General features: G+C 37.9%; 2 protein-coding genes across 2 annotated transcripts; both read left to right on the forward strand.

The window, feature by feature from the left end:
- The first annotated feature begins 228 nt into the window (after positions 1-228).
- mitd1 (MIT, microtubule interacting and transport, domain containing 1) lies at positions 229-3,404 on the forward strand. Its single transcript, XM_056243672.1, has 7 exons — positions 229-563; positions 638-739; positions 2,349-2,485; positions 2,595-2,681; positions 2,757-2,869; positions 2,968-3,028; positions 3,144-3,404. Exons 1-7 carry the CDS (start codon positions 419-421, stop codon positions 3,243-3,245), a joined length of 747 nt encoding a protein of 248 aa, XP_056099647.1. The 5' UTR covers positions 229-418; the 3' UTR covers positions 3,246-3,404.
- A 193-nt stretch (positions 3,405-3,597) lies between these two features.
- Positions 3,598-23,480, forward strand: cracdla (cracd like a). Its single transcript, XM_056243671.1, has 11 exons — positions 3,598-3,874; positions 8,591-8,732; positions 11,080-11,151; positions 11,265-11,394; positions 12,211-12,346; positions 12,501-12,662; positions 13,055-13,255; positions 14,026-15,493; positions 17,355-18,328; positions 22,133-22,250; positions 22,331-23,480. Exons 3-11 carry the CDS (start codon positions 11,091-11,093, stop codon positions 22,528-22,530), a joined length of 3,450 nt encoding a protein of 1,149 aa, XP_056099646.1. The 5' UTR covers positions 3,598-3,874; positions 8,591-8,732; positions 11,080-11,090; the 3' UTR covers positions 22,531-23,480.
- Positions 23,481-24,107: the final 627 nt, after the last annotated feature.

A 24,107-nucleotide genomic window follows, 5' to 3' on the forward strand; every position in this document is an offset into this window, starting at 1 on the left:
GGTTAACGGAAACGGAAGTTGGTCCCTCAGCATAATAAACACGTAAGTAGGTATTCACACTTGAGTTCCTACAGGAAACGCACAGTCACAGTGTAGTCTCTGATTAAAAACTGATTAGTTCGATAAGAAAGTTGTTCGAGGACAATCGACGTGTCATTATTTTAGTTCGTTTTAAATAAGTAAATGTGCTTCCATTGATTTAGTGTAGCATTATATCACGAAAGTTTTTATTTTCTTGGATAGTGTTGACAATGTTGTGCTTCTCGTGATTTTTCGAAAGGCATAAAGAAGTGCAGACCTATTTGCTATGACTAACGTACACAATAACATAATGCACATGTAAGAATCACTGTCAGCCGGACTGTATTCTTCAGCACTGCTGCCACTTCTGTTGCTACAGCCATCACAGAGATTAGACATGGCTCATGATTTCCTCCCAGGCATGGAGAGCTCTGCTATCTCTGTCCTGAAGAGAGCTGTGGAGCTCGATCATAGCTCACGCTTTCAGGAGGCTCTGGTGTGCTACCAGGAAGGGATCCAGCTCCTGTTGGATGCCCTCAAAGGTATGGAAATGGTAAATGTGCTCTTTTGCCTATGGATTTAAATGTTACTCTGAATATAATCACTGTTTTCCTAGCTGTTAAAGATGACTCAAAGAAGGTCCACTACAGAGAGAAGATCAAGGGCTACATGGACCGAGCGGAACAGATCAAAGACCATGCGAACAAACTGAAAGAGGGTAAAGAAAGTGGTTTAAACCAGGAATTTTAAATTGGGCTCCGGGGACCACCAGGGGGCCACCACAATAGAGTGCTAGTGTCAGTGTTAGGAAAAGTTACTTTTAAAAGTAATGGGTTACAATATTGCATGGGGACACAAGAGGTGTCCATCAATAAACTGGAAAACAAAGTCACTTGATTTACTTGTTTGAAAAAGTAACTCAAAAAATGCATTACTTTACTAGTTACTTGGGGGGAAAAGTAATCTGATTACGCCTCGAGTAATCAACACTAGGGTAGTCTCGAGTAGCCAGACCTTCAGACTGACAGCAGAAGGCTTGGACTCCATAGAGTGGTGTATGACATTACTTTGTAGGCCGACCGGCAGTTATCACACTGGTTCCCTCGACAAAAACCCAATAGGATTTTCCCACAGGCTTTTGGATTATCGCTAAAAACAAGCTCTGTGATCAACAAAAGTTTATGATACTTGCAAGTTTTGTCCATCAAGTTAATTATCACAGATGCACACAACTTTTATGAATTTTGAAGTCTAAATGCAGTCGCCAGAAGTAAAAAGCTAAAGGTAGGCTATAAGCGAACTACACCACGGTCCCACGAATTCAACGTCATCATCACTAAGCTTCCGACAACTCTTTCAGTCTTTATCTAAAAACATTTTCCCAGAACGTTTGAGTTAGAATAGTTAATAAGAGCACAGTTATTAGCCAAATGAGCCTGTAAAAGCGGACTGAGTTTACCTGTTCAGTGTAATGACGTGTAATGTCCCCGACAGCCTCTGTAGTCCCATTTAGCCACTTGTTAGCAACCGCCTTTTTCAAGACACATAACAGCTTCAAAAAATCATGAGTGGGGTGATGTTGATGTATGATGAAACCGGAAGTGCTAAAATGCTAACTCACTTCCGTGTTTTGGCCTACAAAGTGATGTCATACCTTTACCACTCTATAGCAGCCTTCTTTGGCCAAGGACCCCCCAGAGGCCGTCTGACTGACATGTAAAGCAACCAATCACAGTTCGTTTTGTGCCACGTCATGTTCAGGGGCATAAAAATGTAACGTCAATGTTCCTACAATAGCAGACCGTCGTAAAAGTCTTGGATGTATTTTGTGAACTTCATATTCTTCACATACTTTTATTCTTCCATGAGTGGTTTTGTTTCCAGGTGGACCGTTAAAAAAACGCGACACACATTTCTCCTGGAAAATCCTGTAGAATCAGATCAAATGATGACTTTGAAACTCCAGAAAAAAGTTTATATAAAAACTGTAAAGTTTAAATAAAATGTATATTAAAACAGTGTCAAAAGTTTTTGTCCGTGGAAAAGTTTTAGAAAAACAGTGTCAAAATATGTATAAAAATAAAAACATTTGATTAAAATAAATAATACCATTTTAATTTAAATAATTTAATGCCAACTAATACTTAACACATTTTAAAAATATTACTTGTTCACAGTATGAATTGGGTGTCGAAAATATATAGCTGCCTTTTAAACTTTAGAGTGTGGATGATCATATTTGGAGCTCTGTGGAATCTAATTGCTTGAAACTCCCTGGTTTAATTAACCTTACTATTAATTTTTCTCACTGTCATCTCATCTGTCAGAGGGCAAATACCATGAGCAGATAAAGATAGCTGACAGTTCCACTGGTTTCAGCTATGAATCCCTCTTTAAACCATACATCAGAGACGGACTGACTGAAGTCTGGGTGGAGGACCCCTATGTACGGCATGTCCATCAGGTAGAGACCACACAGTGATGCTCCTAGATTCAGGATTCAGTCAGTAAAATGCTGAGATACTAAATAACTATTACAGAGTGAAACGCATTACAAATGTTTTGCTTTGCAGTTCTATAACTTTCTTCGTTTCTGTGAAATGCTGCTGAAATCTCCATGTCAAGTAAAGACGATTCATCTTCTGACCTCACTGGATGAGGTAAAGTTTTATCATTTTGTTCATCAGTGGTATAAGTTGACATACATTGACTTAATCATGGGGGTTTTTTTTAAGGACCGCTCCGCTCCGCAAACCAGTGCCCTGGCAGAAATAAAGCAGTCGCTACAGTGTCAAAATATCTGTCTAGATATTCAGTACTCATCTACTATTCATGACAGGGAGATCAGGTATATCATTCTCATTGACTGTGTATCACCGTAAACACACTGGGACATAATGTCTTAACATTGTCTATATCATGTATATATTCATTTTGTTTCCTCAGGTTTAATAATGGTTGGATAATTAAGATCGGCAGGGGACTCGACTATTTCAAGAAACCAAAGGTACCCTCTAAATGAACCTGCTATAATCTGGTCCATTAAGCATTTATACCTCTGAAATGTTCTCTGTGAGTGCTTGCATAATAGATATATAAAAATGTTCTCTTTTTTTTTTAAGGGTCGCTTCTCTGTAGGATACTGTGATTATGATTTGAGAGAGTGTCATGAGACCACTGTGGACGTTTTTCATACTAAACACACTAAGAAGACTTCATCTTAAAACGCTTGCCTCTAAAGCTTCTCCACTGTCTGCCATATTTATGGGACTTAATTTCAAATGCAGTCCACACACACCTACCTGCACGACTGGAAATGTGCCTTTCCATCCCATTTTGAGCTTTTTAATTATGCGGAAGAACTGTTTTTATTGTCTTTTTTATAATGTATTGCAGGGGAATATACAGAGGCTCCTGAGACCTATTGCTTCATTGCTTTATTCTGGTGTTTTTAAACATTCTACACACTGATATTGGTGTTCATTATCTGGTGCCTCTGTAATTATGGTAAAAACCAAAGTTCAGTTGTAAATAAGTTAGTACTGTGTAAAATATGTTCGTCACCACCAGTATGTGCCCTAAATTAAAATGTTTTGTAAAAGGCTATTGTTTTTACTAACTATGCTGATTTCGATTAAATCTATATTCTGTACAACAGCAGCGCCATCCTGTGTTTAATGGGTGAACTTTCAGTCATCCTGTGAAAGCGAATGATTTGCGTTATATTTCACCTTGTGCTCAACGTCACGTATCGCTTAATTTGACGGTGTTTTTCCTCCACCGGCTCAGTTAAAGAGCAAGTGAATGCCAGAGATCACATCAACTTCACTTTCTCCATGATTTACATCAGCATGTAAGTTTACGCTACTATATTTATATTTGTATTAAGTTTTAGGACAGAAATGTCAGTTGTCGTGTTCATTTTGATTTTAGATATTGTTATAGTGGTTGCTGTAAGTTTTTGTTTAGTTTTTTAAATTGAAACTTACTTAATATCTGCTATTGTGACGTGCACACTAATTTTACAAACGGTAACCTATATTGTATTTTATGGGTTTTTGAATATCTGAGTAATATTTATATGGGACATTCAAACTATAAACGCATTGCTGTTTGTGAAGGGATAAGGCATGTTGTTGATTTTAATAACTGTAAATCAAAAGCAGAAGGTGTTGTGTAGTATTTGTTTGCTTGGACATGTTTGCCTGAGATGCTTCTTTTGCCTGTCATATTCGAATCCATTAGTTACAATGAAACACGCATGAATTCCCTGCAGGAGGAGATTAAATCTATAATCGCCCTTAATCTCGACTCGATATGTGCTCCTCATCTCGGTTCATGAAAAATATAGAGCGTTGTCTCTAAATAACACCATTCACCTCTCATTGGGACAGACTGGAGTGATGATGATCATGATGGGTGAATCTCATGAAAGATCCAGGACATATTAAGATTTTTTTTTTTTTCAATTAAGACATTATTTTCATGAGAATTAAGCACTGTTGCACTGTAATACAATGTTAACATATATATATATATATATATATATATATATATATATATATATATATATATATATATATATAGCCTACATATATATGTTTTTGTTGTGTTTTAGTAATGAATTGGTTGTTTATAAAAAATTGTATTATAAATGTAAACACTTCTAGCTTTTTATTATTATTTTACTTGGGAAAGTTATGTGCTTAATTGTCATAAAATTGTCACACTGCTAATCTTATTAGTGGTAAAAAATATAATTTCTCATGATTTTGAAGTGAAATTTATGACCATAAACATGTTCTTCAGAGGTTTTGTGAGATTAACCCTGATGATGATGATAATGATTTGACTACATGCGTGTGTGTAAATATTTTATAGATATAAAAAACAACAACTTTAAATTATTTGTGAGTTTTTTTTGTCAATGAAAATGCAAATGCAACATTTAAACAAGACAACAATATAATATTCAAAATGTTAACAAAATATAAAACCAATATTTTGACCAACAAAACAATAACATAATTTGTAATTAATAAATTGCATAAAATTACTAAATTAAAAACACGTGACAATTTGCCCTGACATTCATGAAAAATACCCTAAAATCTCCCTCCTGACTGTGCTGTCTGAAGTGGTTTAATTCAATTTACTTACCCAACTGCTATTACAAAAACATGAATATTTTGTCATTTTAGTTGGAAGACTGAATTCACTAAAAATATTGTAATTTTAGAGATGGGTGTTTGAAACCAAAATTCAAAACCACTGCTGGAGGAAACAAGCGTTTGTGTGACTGACTAAAAACCTTATAGTTATATATAAATATATATACACACACACAAAATGTAGCACATACACTAACCAGTGTGCAATGTGCTTCAATTATACAAATATGTACAAAGTATATGTTATTATATGTATGTCGAATATTTGCGGCATAGACCACCCTGCTGATTAGGATGAAATGAAAAGTAAAATATAAATGCATACTGGCTATAAATGTCTGAAACAATTTAGCATATGACGGTAATATATTTCCTTGTCCTGCAATAATTGGAGGAAATGAAGTGTCGCTTCAGCAGTAGTAAAATGTTCATTGGAAGATTTGGTTTACATTAAATAAAACATATGTGCAGATTACTTTTGCACCCTATGCATGTCTGAATATAAAAATGTAAATTGACAGATGGATTATATTAAAGGCCAGACGCATAATGTAGGCTGGCTGAAAGTCACCCAGATGCTGAGCTGACTTTTGTCCAGTAGGAGAAAAGGAGAGGGATTTGTGGCCAACTCTGGATCCTGACACAGATTTATGCCTGTATCTGGGGCAAAGCTGCTCTGTGTTTTACAGAGCGCCGGATACAAACCGTTCAATCCTCAGAGATAATGGGTAGTTAAATGAGAGTGTCACAATTTTTAGGGTTAAAAAGTCAATGATGGAGACGTACATATGAGAACAATGGGCCGAGTACTTTTTTTTTTTTTTTGACAGCCAATTGTCTGTCATTTCTTTATCTCACCTTTTAAACGTTTCAAATAGGCTGTAGCCTACTTTCACAGATACTTATAGTAACACGCAGGAGGGAGTTGAGAGCTCCTGTCGTTGTCTACACAGAAGAAAATGAAGCACATCATCTGCTTAACTCCACTACATCACCTAACTGAACAATTTTAAACATGCTTATGATCTCAGCATTACAGATTAGTTCAGATGCTGATAGGTTTGTTTATGCAGTGGTTCTCAACTGACTAGTCTACCCTGATAAATATTATTAATAAAAATACAATGCACTAACCACGTATAGTAGGACTGCAAAATAAATAGGCTTACATTTTAAAAGGAAGAATATAATGCTTTCCATATCTAATTGTTGATGTCACCAGTAATGCTTATACAATATTTTGCCCCATATTTGTTCCATGTGTTGCATTTACACTACTGTTCAAAACTTGGGGGGTTGGTAAGATTTTTGGAAAAAGTCTCTTATCCAAGGCAGCATTTATTCGAAAAAATGAACTGTTTTTCGAATCTAATATATTTTAGAATGTAATTTATTCCTGTTATGGCAAAGCTAAATTTTCAGCATCTTTACTCCAGTCTTCAGTCACATGACCCATCCAGAAATCATTCTAATATGCTGATTTGATGCTCAAGAAATATTGCTTACTTTTATTATCCATTTGAAAACAGTTGTGCTGCTTAAAGGGGTCATATAATGGTACATGCACTTTTTCAAGTTGATTGTACTGAAATGTGTGTTGGCAGTGCCTGTACACAACCATCATATAATGATAAAAATCCATCCAGTGTTTTTGTTTTAATCTCCTTATATGTTTTCCCCTGCCTCAAATTGAGCCGTTCGTTTTTGTGACGTCAATAAAACGGAAGCCCCTCCCACGATTGTTGATTGACAGGAGCGTTTCAACACAGACCCGCCCTCGCTCGTGAGAGCTGTCAATCATAGTCTGCGCGGACCGGCGCGGTCATTGTTGATATGCTGGAGCACTGTCTATGAGCAGAATGGCGTCTAAGCGATTGTGGTGTTCTGTTCTTGGGTGTAATAACGAACACAGTCATTTTAATGTTCCTTAATCCGAACCGCCGAAGACGCAGTGGCTGAGTTTGTTTTCGAAGGGAATATTCCCCACGAGCAACGTCAATGCTCTCATGTTTGCGCGAATCATTTCACACACCAGACTGCTTTATAAACGAGGATCAGTATAAAGCTGGTTTTGCTAAGAAGCTGCACCTGAATAAAGGATCGGTACCAGATATTCGTGTTCCTGCAGCTGCTCCAGAAGAACTGAAGTGAGTGTAACGTTTTATTAATCTTTATATTAATATTTATATCAATCTTTGCAAATCGCTAGCTGCACGCTTCACAATGAACGCGTCTAAGGTTTACACTTAGGGTACATTACGGCATGTTTTCTATGTATGACGTTCTCAATATAATGCATAATCCCTATATAATATAATGCATAATAATAATTTATACTGAACAACGTGTTATGGTTATTGTGTTATTGTGTTACAAACGGTGTACACAGAACAGAGGGGCGGAGTCAGCAAAGCTCATTATCATTTAAAGTCATATGCACTGAAACGGCGTGCTGGAAACAGAGCTGTTTTTGACCAGGTAAAATAAGTGTTTTCTTACAATACTAATGAGAATTTTTAAATAAAGTATATTACAAACTTTTAATTTAGACCCTAAAGAATCATATTAGCTTGTACAAAAATGGCATTATATGACCCCTTTAATATTTCTGTGGAAACTGTGATACATTTTTGCACGATTCTGTTTAACATCTATTTATTTGAAATGGGAATCTTTTGTAACATTATGCATGGTTTTACTGTCACTTTGATCAATTTAATGCGTAAAGGGATTCATTTCTTATAATGATTGACCTCATACATTTGAATTGTAGTGTGTACAGTATAAGCAAACAAATGATATGGTAGGTATAAACTACCATATCAATGTTTTGCTTAGCAACCTTTAAATGGAATGTGACATTGTTTAAATGATTTGCATACAAAAACTGACTGAAGTACTCTGACGTGTTGATGCAAATGTATGACATAGCTAGATGACAGTTGTTCGTTGTCTTAGTGATATTTTCAACAGTCTCTTATTATTTACAAACACAACAGGTTTATCAGACGTGATGCTCTGGCTACCTGCAGTAGGCCTGACTGACTCTGTTCATTTTTGACCAAATAGCTTTCTTATGCGTATTCTATCAGCACACACACACACATACACACTCTCTTGCTGGTCTAGTGCTGGTGGTGAGTTATATTGTCTTCATCAGCTCTGCATTCGGCCAGCAGCGGCACACTCTCGCTGCTCCAAAAGCTGTTTTGTATTTTGTAAAGAGCTTAAGCGTGCAGGAAAATCATGTATTGGAAATGTAACAGTTCGACAGTCAGTGTGTGTCCAACTCCTTACTAGCAAACATCAAACATGCTGGTCTTTGTCAGAGCCTGCTTTTCCTTTACCTCTTCCTTGCTTTCTCTTCCGCCAGTTCTGGATTTTGCTCTTGCTCCAAGTTCCTCCATCTCTCTGCGTGTTTGTGACTGGGGAAGAACTGTCATGGTTCATTGGATGTAAGGACATGTGTTTCCGTTAAAAAACAAGAACAAAAGCTAAATAACACAGAAAAGAGGAAAAAGAAGGATTCTCACTGACAAAGTAAGTATTTTTTTCTTGCTTAATATTATTTGAAGCTTTGTTGTCTAGGGCAATATCATCGTTCATAGCTATTTCATTATTATTATGAATATAATATGAAATACTTAAACAGTAAAGTCAAACATTATGTACTCTAATTTCAAAAGTTTGGTGTCAGTAAGATTTATTTTTAAAGAAGTTAATATTTTTATTCAGCAAGGGTGCATTACATTGATCAAAAGTGACAGTAAAGACATTTCTTTTGGACTTTCTATTTATCAATGAATCCTGGGGGGAGGGGAAATGTATCGCAGTTTCCACAGAAATATTAACTGTTTTCAACATTGATAATTAAAAATGTTTCTAAAGCACCAGATCAGCATATTAGAATGATTTTTGTGACATGTGACACTGAAGACTGGAGTAATGATGCTAAAAATTCAGCTTTGCAATAACAGAAATAAATTACATTTTAAAATGTATTATAATTGAAAACAGTTATTTCAAATTGTATTAATATTTCAATTTTAATCAAATTAATTCAGACTTTTGAGCATTAGACACTTTTTTTTAAAAAACATTAAAAATCTTTTTCTAGTTTTTGGTCCCCTGTTTTTCTGCCACTGTGAACAGTTTAAGATTATTCTGTAGTTGTTGGATTAGTGCTCAGGGAAATCTTACAGTGATCTCTATGAAATGTCTTCCAGCAAAGATTATCTTCATATTTCATGTGATCTGTGTCTGATGTTACTATTTGATAAGGCAGTGACTGCTTCCACTAAGGAAAAATGGCACATGTTGACAAGCTGTTACATGCTGATTATGTATTCATCATTTATTTTATCCACTGATAAAAATCAGACTCTCTTTCAAAATCAGCATTGCCACCCCAAAGGTTTTTAAGAAAATCCCTTAACCACAGATTAATTCGATTCTGTGTACCCAAACATGAAGACTTATGTTATTTAGACTTATTTTAACTAGGGATGCACGATATATCTGTCACCATATCGGTATCGCCCGATATATGTTCATATTAAATGTTATCATTATCGGCCTGATAAGAAAATTTGGGCGATATATTAAAGTCGATAAAAAATAGATTATTTCTTTCAGCTAAGAGACTTCAGGTGTACACTGTTCACCATGATGGTTTTGAATAGCTTGAAATATGATTGTAATCACTTTTTTTTTTAAAAGAGGAAAATACAGTTCAGTGCAACATGTGCAGCGCAGGTCTGTCAAATAGGCTACATAAAATGATAATGAAAACTTGTGTGCTTGGGACATGGCTTTTAATGGTGAGACTTTTGTTTTTGTAATCAGCCTCTCAAAATGTAAATAAAGTTATATATCAAAAATATCGGTTATCGGCTTTCAATTATAAAGAATTACCGATTATCGTATCGGCCAAAATGTTCATATCGGTGAATCCCTAATTTTAACAATTGATCACATACTGTACATGCTGAGTTTTTTTTTTTTTTTTTTTTCACAATAGACAGCAGATGTCTTTAAAAGGGAAGGACTCGGTGGACTTTGCATGTTTTTTTTCTGTTAGTGCATATCTGCATTATCAAGACATGGTCAGTGATAAGAGGTTTGTTGTCATAATAAAGGATACAGACGCACATAAGAGTGAAATAAGTGTGACACACATACTGTCACATGATCCTTCAGAAATTATTCTAATATGCTGATTTGCTGCTGAAGAAACATGAAATATTTATTTGTTGCTGCTTAATATTTTTGTATAAACCGTGATACATTATTTCAGGATTCCTAGATGAATAGAAATTTGAAATAGAAATGATCTGTAACATTATAAATGTCTTTACTGTGACTTTTGATCAATTTAATGAATCCTTGCTGTATTATTAATTTCTTTAAAAAAATATGAATGATCCCAACTTTTGAACAGTATTGTATGTTCTAAAGTAACATACATAATTGTAGGTATAGTGCAGATGAAAGCAGTCGTCTGGCAACATGGAAAATATGACTGCAAAAGAAACCTTTGGTCTCTGTTGGGTTGAGAAAAGCATTCTCTTATCAGATACCTATCGCAGGCAGAGAGAATTTAGCCAAGTTGCCACATCAGAGATATAACATTTCTCAAGTATTTCGCATTTCAATAGATTACTCGTCTGCTGTTCTCCTTTGAAGAACAACTGGTTTGTTGTGAATTTAAGAGAAACAGTTAATAGTTAATAATTATTAAACTGTAATTTTCTATTCTTTTACCATTCTAGACTAGAACATTTCCTTTGACAATTCCGCTGACGATTTCCCTACACCTCCTGTATTTCTCTTTCACTCCTCCTCATTCTATCTTATCTGATTTCTGCGTAACTGTCCTCATTAACAGCTGTACCGGTGATGATGAATGTTCCGGAGGCTTCAGGAGACCCAGAGGGAGAAGGCAGTGATGACTTAACAGGTCAGAAGACTGTTCTAAAAAAGAATGAATCAGTATATGTTTGTCTCTTTTATTTCACTGAGTTTACTGTAATAAAGAAATTAAGCTAAAGGGATGATATGTTTTATGTTTAGGAAGGAAAAAGTCTAGATTAAAGTCTTTTAAGTCACGCCTGTTTGGGAAGATAAGGAGGAAAGAGGAAGACGGTGGTATGAAGCAGAGTCAGTCTGAAAGTGATATCACATGGGGTGTGGAAGATTCAGAGTAAGTGTTCACACTGATTGTCAGCATGGTATGACTTAAGAACACTCACACTTGCATGGTGTCACTCTGAAACCACTTAAAGCTCAGCATGATCCCTTGTGTGCTTATTTTATCGAATGTGCATTTGTACTTCAAATCTTAAAAGTATGTTTTAAAAAAACCTGTTTTTGCAGATAATAGAATATTAATGAAATAAAAGGCCTCTTAAGTATACTTAAACATGCTTGACTGTTTTTTTGTTGACTGCACTTTTAAAAATTTTAACTTTAAAATGCATTTTAAATCATGGTTTAATACTCTTTTGTTGTGCTTTAAAGAAGTACACTTATTTTGATGTGTACTAACATACTAACACACATGTGATGTACTTATTTATTTTCACTGTTTTTTTAATTTAATATATCAATCAAAGTTAACAAATTTTAAATGTACTTAATTGCATCATTCATCGTTACAAATGTTTAATTACAAATGTATTTAAATAAATGACATACAAGTTTCAAAAGAATAAAATTAAAGTACATTTTAGTTTACCACAAATGCCTGTCAGTACATTATGTAGGACACTTTAACCATATTTCAAAGACAACAGTAATTACAGTATGTAAATAAAGTGCCTACTTTAGTGGGTAAAAAAAACAAAACTCTAAAGGTCAGATAATTGAATTTAATATAAATTTAAACTATTTAATTGCAATTAACATAAAATTAAGTGCCAAAAAACATTACATGCAGTTCCTACTTAAGTATATTTTTTTAAACGTTTATTATTTCCACACTAAGTACCTCTTTGCTTCTTACATCTTTTCTTCAAAGCTGCTCCAAAGGCATGCTGGGATCCCGGGCATTTTCACATGACAGCATTTTTCAGGCAGAGCACAGTCATTCAGACACTGAACCGCTAAGAATTCTGTCTCAAGAGAACATTCATGGCAAAATTCAAGTTCTTCAGGTGAGTAACACACAAAACTCGGTAACGTTTGTTCAAGCTTAATTATTGCACACTTTATAAACACACATCAATGTGATTGACAGAAGTGTTTCAAATAGTCTTTATTAATTTATGAATACAATGAAGTTGAAAGGTCACTTTTTCGGCTGATCAGATGAAACTCCAGCAGCAGAGGATGCATTTAGGCCCTCCCTCCCTTCTGTTGCCTATGAAACGTCGTGAAGACTTAGGTGGAAGTTCAGAAGATGACGGCCTTCCTCGTAGCCCCCCTGAAGTGTCCCGTGGTGAAGGACTGTACATCAGCATATCGAACAAGGTGCTTGTACTATAATATAGCAGCAGTATCCGTATCTTTATTGTGACGTAGTGTATTGTAATGTCCGTGTGTGTGTAAATGATTATAAATCTGCACAGCTTTGGCCTTTCAGACTAAACAATCATTGATCAGACATCTGCATAAGTTTGTGATTAAACCTATTATCCATTTTGTGTGGATACCAGTTCTTGTCCTCATTCCAGTCTAAATATGATGTAAACCTCCATGTCATTGTGTTTGCATTTTTATATCCCTCGCTATTTCACCTCTGTGTTGACATTATGCCTGTCATTCATACATCTATATCATGGCCTATATGTGAATGATTTATATGGTCTAAAATATTGTCTAATAATGTCCCTTTTAATTGTGTGCTTCTCTTCCCCTTCCAGGCCTCTTCACAGCCTCTCTCTCCTCGTTCTATCAGCCCAGCACCTGCACCCCTTTCCCCACTTGCCCCTGGCTCAGGGGTAGACTTCAGCACCCCTCCACAGTTCACTTCCCTCCTGGACAACTCTGCTGCCCGTCACCGTATGTCCCTCAAACCTAAGAACCAAAGGGCCTGTGCCAAGAACAAGAGGGTAATCACTTCAGTGAGTATTTTTCATGGCCCTTTCTAAACCAATTATCTATTTCTATAAAGCGCTGCTGCAGTGATGATGTAGTTTTGTAGGCATCACCCTGGACCATTCCCTTGACAAAAACCCAACAGGATTTTTCCATTGGCTTTTTAATTATTGTAGAAAATATGCTCTGTGACCAACAAATGTTTATGATTCTCACACATTTTGTTCATAACGATAATCTTTACAAATGAACACCACTTTTACACCACTGAATTTTGAAGCCTAAATGTAATCGGCAGAATTAAAAAGCTAAGCTTCAGACAAGTCTTTCGATCATTGTTTAAAAAGTTGTAACGTTTGAGTTAAAATAGTTTGCAAGAGCTTGATTATAAACACAACTAGGTTGTAAAAGCCATCACGACGTTTAATGTCCCCGACAACCTGTATAACATAGCCACTTGTTAGCAACCGCATTTTTCAAGACATTTTTTGAAAACTTAAAAAAATCATGACTAGTATAACTGATGTATTTTTTGTCAGAGAACAAAACTTGAACATACCACAAGCTTGTGTTAAACACAGACCTTATCCAAAAACCCATTGTCTTCAGGATGATGGAACCAGAAGTGCAAAAATGCTATGTAATTTCCGAGTTTTACAACTTATTCCTGCAGCACTAATGGTTTTGGAAAAAAATGAATTTCATCTTGTTCTTTTCCATGTAACAGTTCATATTTAATAGATTTTCCTAAAGATATTGACCAATTGTTTCCTCTCTTCCTGTATTTCCTATGCAGACTGGAAGCAGAGCACGATCTGAGAGTTTGAACAATCTGGACTGTTCATTGACTATGAGGGAGGAAGAGGAAGGGCTGGCTCTCGTAAAAGAGATACCTCGAGCTCGCTCTTATTCCTCTCAGGTCTTGCGCCCAGGGGAGAGGTTTACGGCTTCACAAATCAAGAGTTTTCCAGTTTCACCTTTAATGTCTCTGCAGACTGCTGGAGATAGTAGACAAGTTTCTGCTGAGCCTGAGCTTGAGAGAAAAATCCTGTCCACATCACCTCCGAGCCCTAGCCTAAGAGATATGACTCCAGTTGAGTCACCAGTAGCCAAACTGCCAATCCCAGTGGTGCCAATTGATAGAAAGGGAAAAGGAGAAGTAAGTGAGATGCTCAATAGCTCCAAACTTCTCAAGAACAGTCAAAGTAACCTTGTGTCAACTGTAAGCCCAACTGTAGGACCAAATGTGAGTACCACACCAGAACCGAGTCTTGTGAAAGATGAGAAGTCGAATGCTATGCTAATACAAAACAAGATGGACACATGGAGCAAATATAGTGTTCAGAATGCAGTAAATATAGAAAATCGTCTGGCCTCTACTTATGCTCCGGGCAACGTGTTTTGTGGAGTGAATGTAAGACCATCGTCTTTGAGGCGAACTGTACCATCTACAGATGAAAAACAAGAGTCCAAGACTCTTCAGCCAGTCAGCACAGTGTCGGCTGTTAGTCAGGAAGATCACTCTCAAACAGAATCCATAAAGCGCCAGAGAACTGTGTCTGGATCATTCCACTTCAATGTCTCCTCAGATAAGAATCAAGAGCGGCCGAGGACTGCAAGCTTCACTGGAGTAGTTGGGCAAGCTGGACTGAAAAAAGAAGCTACCGAACCTACTAAACCTTCTTTAAATTTCAAGATAGAGCGGCAGGTAAGTTCACAAGTTGAGAAAACAATAAAAGACCCATGTGCTAACTTACCACCAGTATCAAAGAAGGAAGACAAAATAGACTTTGATCCAGTGATACCAATAAAAGAGGAGAGTCAGGACAACAGGATACAGGAGATTGGTGTAGAGGCTACTGAGGAAGAAGTACAGGAGTTGGCAAAAGAGGCATTTGAGGATGTGATGGAAGACATGACGCCGGGAATAGAGAGGGAGACTACAAATGCATTTGGAGTGAAGCTTCGCTCTACCTCTCTTTCGCTAAAATTTCGTTTGGACAAAGCTCAATCAGAAGACAAGGCAAAAGGCCACAGTGTTGAAGTCAGTTCGCTGACTCCACCTCTGGCCTCACAGTCTGATTCAACCAGCTACATAAAAGCTGAAGATCAACACACCAGCCCAGGGTCTATAAGACTCCATGCTAAACTCAAAGACCCTCATCTCCAAACCGATGAATCCTCAACCTCAGTTCAGTCCTCCAGTTCACCATCCAAGGGTTTCTGTAGAGACAAAGAGAGAGCTGGCTTTCTCAGACATGCTGGTGAGTTTCTTTTTGTGGTTTCCCATGGTGCTTGAAGGTTAGTCCTCTTAACTACTTAGTTTGCAATTATGACAAATGTGAACAGCTACATATCTTATGAGGATAATCTTCAAGGTCATACCAGGAAACAGTCGGTGTGCTTGTCTGAGTCAAAGCATTTAGAAAGCTGCTTTGTTCAAATGTTTAACTGTGCCCATCTGACTCTGTCTGTAATTACACTGATAGTGGTTACTCAACTGAGTAAACAAATGGCAGATTGTGCTCATACATCTATGTTCAAGTTATACCTCTTCTGATCAAACTGACAAATGACTTTACTAAATCATTAAACCAATAAAGTCTGTATTATCTTTATTCCTTATTAATGATTAGTCAATTTTAGTATTGTTTAAAAAGAGTAGCGATAAGCAGAAGAGCCCAGTGAGTAGTGATACATGATTATTACAAAAATAGCTAGGGAATCGTAAAGAATTTAAGGATTCTGGTTTCTTAATGCTTCATTACAATCCAGTAATTGTCCTAAACTATAAAGATTGTGGTAACATATTTAATTTTGGAAATATTTTGGAAAAGAACTTACAAGATGTATAATTTAAATCATTAACTACTCTTAGTGCAATAAGTAACTGCACTGATTTAATTGGAAGCTGTGTTTTTGATACACTGAAACATATCAGCTTATTTTTGCAGTTAGTGGTCACATCAATGAAACGGGAATTATAATAGTGGTGCAGATATGACGTTACTTTGTAGGCCAACCGGCAGTTAGCATCACACTGGTTCCCTGGACGAAAACCCAATAGGATAAAAGCAAGCTCTGTGATCAACAAAAGTTTCTGATACATGCACATTTTGTCCATCAAGATACTTTACACAGATGAACATAACTTAATTTTGAAGCCTAAATGCAGTCAAAAACTGCCCCACGGTCGCACGAATTCAACGTCACCATCACTAAGCTTCCGACAACTATTTCAGTCTTTATCTAAAAATATTTTCCCAGAATCTTTGACTTCGAATAGTTTATAAGAGCACAATTATAAGCCAAATTAGCCTGTAAAAGCGGACTGAGTTTACCTGTTCACTGTAATGACGTGTAATGTCCCCGACAGCCTCTGCAGTCCCATTTAGCCCCTTGTTAGCAACCGCCTTTTTCAAGACACGTAACAGCTTAAAAAAAAATCTCGAGTGGGGTAATATTGATGTATTTTATGTAGCAGAATAAAACGTGAAAGTGTCTTGAGCTTGTGTTCACCACAGACCTTACTGTATTTCAGCCATTTAACCAAAACCCCATTAAAAAAACCCATTGACTTCAGGATGATGGAACTGGAAGTGCTAAAATGCTAACTCGCTTCTGTGTTTTGGCCTACAAAGTGATGTCATACCTGCACCACTCTATAGTCTTTTCTATCCTTGTGTATATTCAAATTAAACAATTTTTAAAAAAAAATTGGTTCCAACCCTAAACAAAAGTGTTTGAATTCGAATCAGAATCTTTTGAATCATAAGTTGTGTCCCAAATTACATACTATACACTATGCACTTATACTATGCACTATATACTCATCTGTCTAGTGTATGAATTTTATAAGGATTATTTTGTCATCCAACATCAGAGTCTGATAGTTCCTCCCCCTCCGCTATTTAAGGAAGTATTAGTTGAGAACATGAAGTGTCATTCTTCCACACTCGAATTGGGATGCACCTATCTTTAGCTTTGTTTGAGAGTCTTACCTAATTTCACATTCACCCATGTTACCCTTTTTGGTTAGATCACCTCTTTCCATGCAAATGGGTGGTTTCGACTGAAATAAGCTGCATGGTATTCTGATAAATAGATATTCGTATGTATTTTCAGAACCTCCTCAGCCCTTACCATCAGCCAGCAAAGACATTAAGATTGTACCTTCACCCTCGAAAGAAGTTACAGACCTGAATCGAGAAGAGACTACAGCAGTGTCCTCTCAGGAGAACACACCAACATCTACAGCTTCAGAGGTGTCCTGGATGGAGATGGCCAGAGAGAAGACCAGAAGTCTGCAACAGCTTTTTACCAGTAGACTGCCTGAGTTTCCTAGCTTGCAATCACGACCAACAACCTTGACCACAACACAACCACAAATGCAAACATCCACTTCACAAGCCAATCCAAGAATCGCTCAGAACATTACAAGCCAGCCGACAGCTACACAACCTCCTTTGAGACCTACAGAAACAAAACAACTGCCATCTGCACAGCCATCTGGAAGATCCACACAATCTACCACACAGTTCACTCCAATGCAACCTCAGACTACAGCATCAACAAGCCAAACTTCAGCAAATTCAACTCAGACAACCACTAGTCAATCTCAAATAGAAAGTACCAGAGAAGTCCAGTTTCAGTCCAAAACTCAAATTTGTAATTCAACAACAAAACCAACTCAGTCTACAGTTACATGTACATCAAACGTACAATCCACCACTCAAGCCGTACTCACGGCATGTGCACAAGCATGTGCACCACAGTCATCACCACTGCGAGCAGCATCACAGACCTCCACACAGGCTATAGTGCGTCCCACACCTCCCCCAGGTTACCCACATTTGTCGTCAAGCCCAAAGTTAACATCCCACCTAGTCTCCCAACAGTCTGCCAATACTGTGTCAAAGGATCAGCCTCAGAATGAGGGAGGAGAGCCCACCGTAATCTCAGGGAAAGCTGACAGGGCGTATGTGCCTCAAGGCAAGGGGACCGGGCTCGAGGATGGCAGACCAGTGTGGGCAGCAGGATTAGGAAACAAGACCCCGCTGGTGCAGCGCTGGGAGACTCAAACAACTGTTGCAACCAAGGTATCATATACAGTATTATGCTATCTCCAAACACACTCGATTTCTTCAGTCATATATAAGCCAGAGAGTAAACGCTTACTACAATAAAAAAATAACTCTTAAAACTCTCAAACTCTAAATCTGATTCAATCATGTACATTAGTTTCACATGATGGAAACATGTTATCTCTACTCACATTCTTCAAGTAAGATGAATCAACTTGATTGAATAAGTGTTATTTAGCCTATCTAAAATTACCTAATTTATTATTAATAATACACACCTTATCTATTATTAGTAATAATACATGTGATTATCATGGGCGCAAAAACAACACTTTTAACTGAAAAAATGAAGAAAAAAAACCCCACATGGGGTCACTAGAGTTTAAACTGTGCTGAATTTGAACTAAAAAGGTGGTCTTATCACTTACACATTTCTCACGTAAGCCCCATGGATGGTATTGTATCTTACTCTTATGCTAGAAACGAATAAAAATAACTGCAGCAACAACAAAGACCTGTCTTCAAGGATATACACGTCCCGTCCTTTTCCCCCCAGCACTGTACAAGGTAGACTGAATTTTGACTGCCCTTTTCACATGAGTAGACATCAGTCTACTCGCAGTCTGTCTCCTGGTCTTAACACAGATGGCTTCGCTGCACATTTGATGTGAGTGTATGTTTTGACTTGAGACTGGCGGGCGTGGACACGAGCTTGCACTGTAGCATCAGTAGAGGGCCCAGTGTAAGGTTGTTCTCAGTTTACATCCAAGGAAGAGTTCACTGGGAGCAACACCTGTGGTGGCATTAGGTGTAGTATGATAATGCAGCAAAAAAAATCTCTCACAGAAGTTTTCCAGGGCTTACCCGTCAAGCTTGCAGTTTAAACACAATATTTCAGGACACGGTTCATGCGCTCCACAGCCTCATTAGCTTGAGGACAGTAGAGGGAGGTACAAACATGTTTTATATTCCTGTTTGCAAGAAAATAATCAGCAAAGGCAAGGGATGTAAATTGTACACCATTGTCAGTCACAATATCCATAGGGTTGCCAAAATGGCTAAATGTTATGGCAAGAAAGTCAGTGACAGTATCAGTAGTTACATTGCTGGTAAACGCTATTTCCACTTGCTGTAATAGTCAACTAAAGTGAGTGTATACCTGCAATCCCAGGTCCCTAACTCGAATAGGCCGACAATGTCTAGTCCAAAGTTTTACCATGGAGCAGCAAAAAGGAGTGGTATGGGCTGAAGGGGAGAGGCGGATGTGTTTTGGCACTTTTGTCGTAGGCAACCAATACATGTCACAAAGATGCTGCTTGGTCCAGACGATGCTCTGGTGAACCTGATGAGTTAAATTAATTATGGCCCCATACAGGGATATGGGCACCACCAAGCAATATGGACCTCTAAAACCAGGTTGTCTGGTACTGCAAGTTCATCCCTGACATGAAAGTATGATGCCAGCTCAGGTCGAAGGTTTTTCTTGTTTTGGGGCCAGCCTGTAAGTAGTTGCTACCATAGTGCTTTTAGTTCAGGGCAAGCAGCACATTCTTTGGAAAACTCCTCCAATGACAGAGCAAAGGGTTCAGCAAAAAGTAGTGCCACCATATCAGGTTTGATGGCAGAATCAGAACCCTCACAGGCGGGCAAGGGTAGGCGTGAGAGGCAGTCTTCTGTGACATTTTCAGATCCTAGTGTGTACAACACTTAATAGCTGAAGCAGAGCAGGCGTGCAGACCATGGCCCTGTCCCAAATGGCACACTTTAATATGCACTTTTGGTCTTGTGGACTTGTGGCTACTGCGTACGCGTGTCCGTGAAGTATACGAGTCCATAGGGTGTCCCATTTGTCATTTTAGGTTTCAGAACTTCTTCCCCACAGTCAAAGTGGCATAACGTCACGAAAGTGGGGACTCATAGGAAGACCGCAAGTGTTTAGGGTGCCATTTGGGACAGGGCCCATCTCGTAATGCGCATTCCATACCTTCCAACAGAGTAGTTAGCGCTTGATGGTCCATAAGAAGGGTGAACCTATGGCATCACCAACAAGTTTGCCACCGCTTCACAGCCCAGATGTATGCTGGAGTTTCTTTCTCTACTATGGCATACTTCCGCTCTGCTGCTGTGAGAGAGCTGGGCAGAAATGCTATGGTACCTCAGAACCCTTAGCATCAATCTGCGTTACCACAGCCCCTATTCCATAGTCCGAGGCATCACAGGTTACTAAAGTATGTAGTGCCAGATCAAAGATTGCCAGAGCTGGGTTGTTCACAATGAGCTACTTCAATTTCTCAAAGCTTTTCTGTGCGTCCTCAGTCAAGTCACAAAGATGACATGACTTTCTTTAAGCATGCCCTCAGTGGCTTCACCTTTGAAGAGTAGTTTGGCACCAACTGCAAATACCAGGATGCCAGTCCTAAGAATGAGTGTAATTTGGCTGGATCTGTGGGGGCTGGTGCTATCCTAGCCTGAATGTGACAGTGGTTGGGTAGCAGGCCTTGCGCAGTAAGAGTGTGTACCAAGTAAAGAAGGCTTGTGCAACTGAACTTGCATTTCGCTTGATTCAGTGTGAGACCTGCAGGCCATTGTCCTGTTAAAACAGCCTGCAGGTTGCGATCATGCTGGGATGCCGTGCATCCATACACAATCACATCATCCAGGTAGTTCTGGACTCCATCGAGTCCTTTCAGTATTGTATGATTTTTTGAAAAGCTGCCAGTGCCGAGGCCAAGGCGACGCCCACGTGCTCGATGATACCTGTAAATGTTGTAGTTCTCTGGAAACTGAATTTCTAACTGATAAGGGAAGGCTGTACAGGCTGTGCTGACTCTCTTATTTTACCTGATGGACAAAGCATTTGCGGCAGGGCAATTTTGAGCATTGGCAAAGTGAGAGCTAGACCCACAACGGAAGCAACTACGATCGGACTGTGCAGTAGACAGTGATTGTGTTTTACTCGCTGATTTTCCATGATATTTCCGATTACGTCATAGCGCACCACGCTGAGCAGGTTTAATCTTTTACGCATCCTGCGGCATCAACATTTGTGAGCGCTTCGCAGCGATCTCTGTTTGACCAGCTAACAGCATTGCGTTCTTCACTGTTAACTGTGGCTGTAGCAAGAGTTGCTCGCAAATGTGTGCTGGGGATGATTTCTCCTTTTACTGATCCCGTATCATCTCGTCCGTACAATCGCTGAATGAGCACGTTGTCTGAATTGTGTTGTCTGAATATTGCGTTTGACTACAACATTCCAAGCAGGCTGAAAATGTTCCTCTAATGTTTTGAAAGCATCGGCAACAGTTTGACCTGTATTAAGCAGCATGTAGTAAACTTTCAACCCCTTGGCTCCCAGGCACTAGAGGAAGAGAATGTTTCCTCTCCTCCGGCCAATGATCTCCAGTGGCATCGATGGCAACAAGATCATTTTCAAACCTCTTCCGCCAAGTATGAATCTGTTACGAGGACGGACCCGGGCATGGCAAAAACAAAGCAGGCATTTATAAACGATATGATGTCATCCTCGTCGCCAAAACGTTGAGTCTTACTCTTATGCTAGAAACTAATCAAAAATAACTGCATCAACAATAAAGCATGCTCACTCCATATTTCCCTGAGGTTTAACTAAGGTTTTACTACCGACCCCTATAGTGGCCAGAGCAGAAGCTAACATAACAGACGTTTGATCTTTAATTATTCATATAAAATTATACATTTTTAAATAAAAAAATTCAAGAACTCACAATATCTAGTACAGTTGTGTTACGTATATTCTGTTTTGTGAATAGTTTCAGATTTCCTTTTTACTTCTTTTTATAGACGGGTGAGCAGAAAGCCACATCAGAGTCCCGAAGCCCATCTCAATCAACAATTCCTCTCAGACCGATCTCAAAAGTCTCAGGTACAAGCACAGGATTCGACCCAAGTATGCCAATGCGTAAGTGTGAGATACAATATGAGTTTTACATGATTGCTACAATTCAGTTATATGCTCATACTTGGTGTTGATATTTCTAGAAGCATCAGTCTCTTCTGTTCCCATGAGGCAAACAGACAGAGAGGATAAATGGCAGCAGAAACCAGTGCCACAATCATCATCACCTTCATCGTCACCATCATCATCTCCTCTGCAGTCTGTTCGTGACAGTGCCCAACCATCCTGGATGGAGCTGGCCAAGAGGAAATCCATGGCATGGAGTGATAAGACTATGGACTAAAAAAAACATTATAAAAACATGGAGGAAGAGTTTACAAATGCAAGGTTGAGTCTGTGTATACAGTTGAAAAGGAGGATCTGAGGACATTTTCATACTGAAATTGAATCCAAAGAACTGTACTCAAGTTATTGGTGTGTTGATGTTAAAGCAGTGTGGTCTTGATGAACCACTGTCGGTTTTGTAAATTCTTGAGGAAAACTTGAACATTCAGCAGTCATTCATCTTAATACTGTTTGCCTTCTAAAACCTTCTCTTGTGAGCTGCTTGCATTCTCTCCATGTGAAGTATGAATGTATGCACAGAAAATAGGTACCAACATTTTGGTAACGAAACAAAATAAAAGGGAGAAGTATACTGTGAGCTATAAGCCACATTCTCTTGCAACACTGGTTAACAGCACAACAGAACACACAGTGAATGTAGATCAGAGGTGGACAGAGAAAATGAGAAAAACTAATTCAGGCTCAGACTCAAGCAAAAGCACCCTGAGTGCTCATGAATAGAAAAGGATTGTATGTTTTAATCACTCACGTGTGAAGACACACATACATGTACAACTATAGAATTGTCTCCCATGTGATATGTTGCTCATTGTTTCTCAGGTTTAACCATTGTTTTCTTGTGAAAATGTTGTTTGAGTATTAATTTATTGATTATTTCCTTTCCAATTACACATTTTATTTATTTCCATGAATTCCATCCAATGATTTGTATATGTATTGTGTCATCATATATCACCTGTTAATTTTCGGACACCTCTTAGATGTCTGTTCTTTTATGTTAAATGTTAAATTATGTGGCTGTAAAGAATAAATCAAATTACTTCGAGCTTGCTTTTGAAAATATCAACTAAACTTCTTAGGCCAATAAATTCAACGTATTAAAGTGACTTGTGATTTGTAATGTATCATAAAATCAATATAAACACAACAAAATAAATAGTTTAAAAATGAATATGGGATCTACTTTAAGAGACACTTTCAGGATTTTTCATTTCTGTTTTTTATAATTACCACATTTGAAATGGCAAATTACCAAACAATGGATACCATTGTCATTTTTTGTATTAACTGAATACATTCAATTAAAAAAGAATAGATTTTTTTAAATTCTATATATTTACAGTGGTGTGAAAAAGTGTTTGCCCCCTTTGTAAATATGATCAGAGATGGCTGTAAAAAATACATCTGCATTGTTAATCCTTTTGATATTTTATTTAAAAAAATTTAAAAAATCTAACCTTTCATTGAAGTAAAAGAATTGAAAGTTGGCAGAAAATCACATTATGAAATAAATGTTTTTCTCTAAAACACGTTGGGAACAATTATTTGCCCCCTTTTATTAAATACTTTTTGCAACCTCCTCTTTCCAAGAGACCAGCTCTGAGTCTTCTCCTATAATGCCTGATGAGTTTAGAGAACACCTGACAAGAGATCAGAGACCATTCCTCCATACAGAATCTCTCCAGATCCTTCAGATTCCCAGATCCATGTTGATGCTTCTTCTCTTCAGTTCAGCCCACTCATTTTCTATAGGGTTCAGGTCAGGGACTGGGATGGCCATTGCAGATGCTTGGT

Source organism: Rhinichthys klamathensis, unplaced genomic scaffold, assembly GCF_029890125.1.
Source record: "Rhinichthys klamathensis goyatoka isolate OS25496 unplaced genomic scaffold, OSU_Roscu_1.1 h1tg000825l_1, whole genome shotgun sequence".
NCBI lineage: Eukaryota > Metazoa > Chordata > Actinopteri > Cypriniformes > Leuciscidae > Rhinichthys > Rhinichthys klamathensis.

Bases quoted from the DNA above. Each gene is read 5' to 3' on its own strand.
- cracdla (XM_056243671.1), top strand. From the start codon at position 11,091: ATGATGAATGTTCCGGAGGCTTCAGGAGACCCAGAGGGAGAAGGCAGT. The intron at 11,152-11,264 runs GTCAGAAGACTG...TTTTATGTTTAG, and splicing joins AGGCAGTGATGACTTAACAG to GAAGGAAAAAGTCTAGATTA. The intron at 13,256-14,025 runs GTGAGTATTTTT...TTTCCTATGCAG, and splicing joins ACAAGAGGGTAATCACTTCA to ACTGGAAGCAGAGCACGATC.
- mitd1 (XM_056243672.1), top strand. From the start codon at position 419: ATGGCTCATGATTTCCTCCCAGGCATGGAGAGCTCTGCTATCTCTGTC. The intron at 740-2,348 runs GTAAAGAAAGTG...CTCATCTGTCAG, and splicing joins TGCGAACAAACTGAAAGAGG to AGGGCAAATACCATGAGCAG. The intron at 2,682-2,756 runs GTAAAGTTTTAT...GTTTTTTTTAAG, and splicing joins TTCTGACCTCACTGGATGAG to GACCGCTCCGCTCCGCAAAC.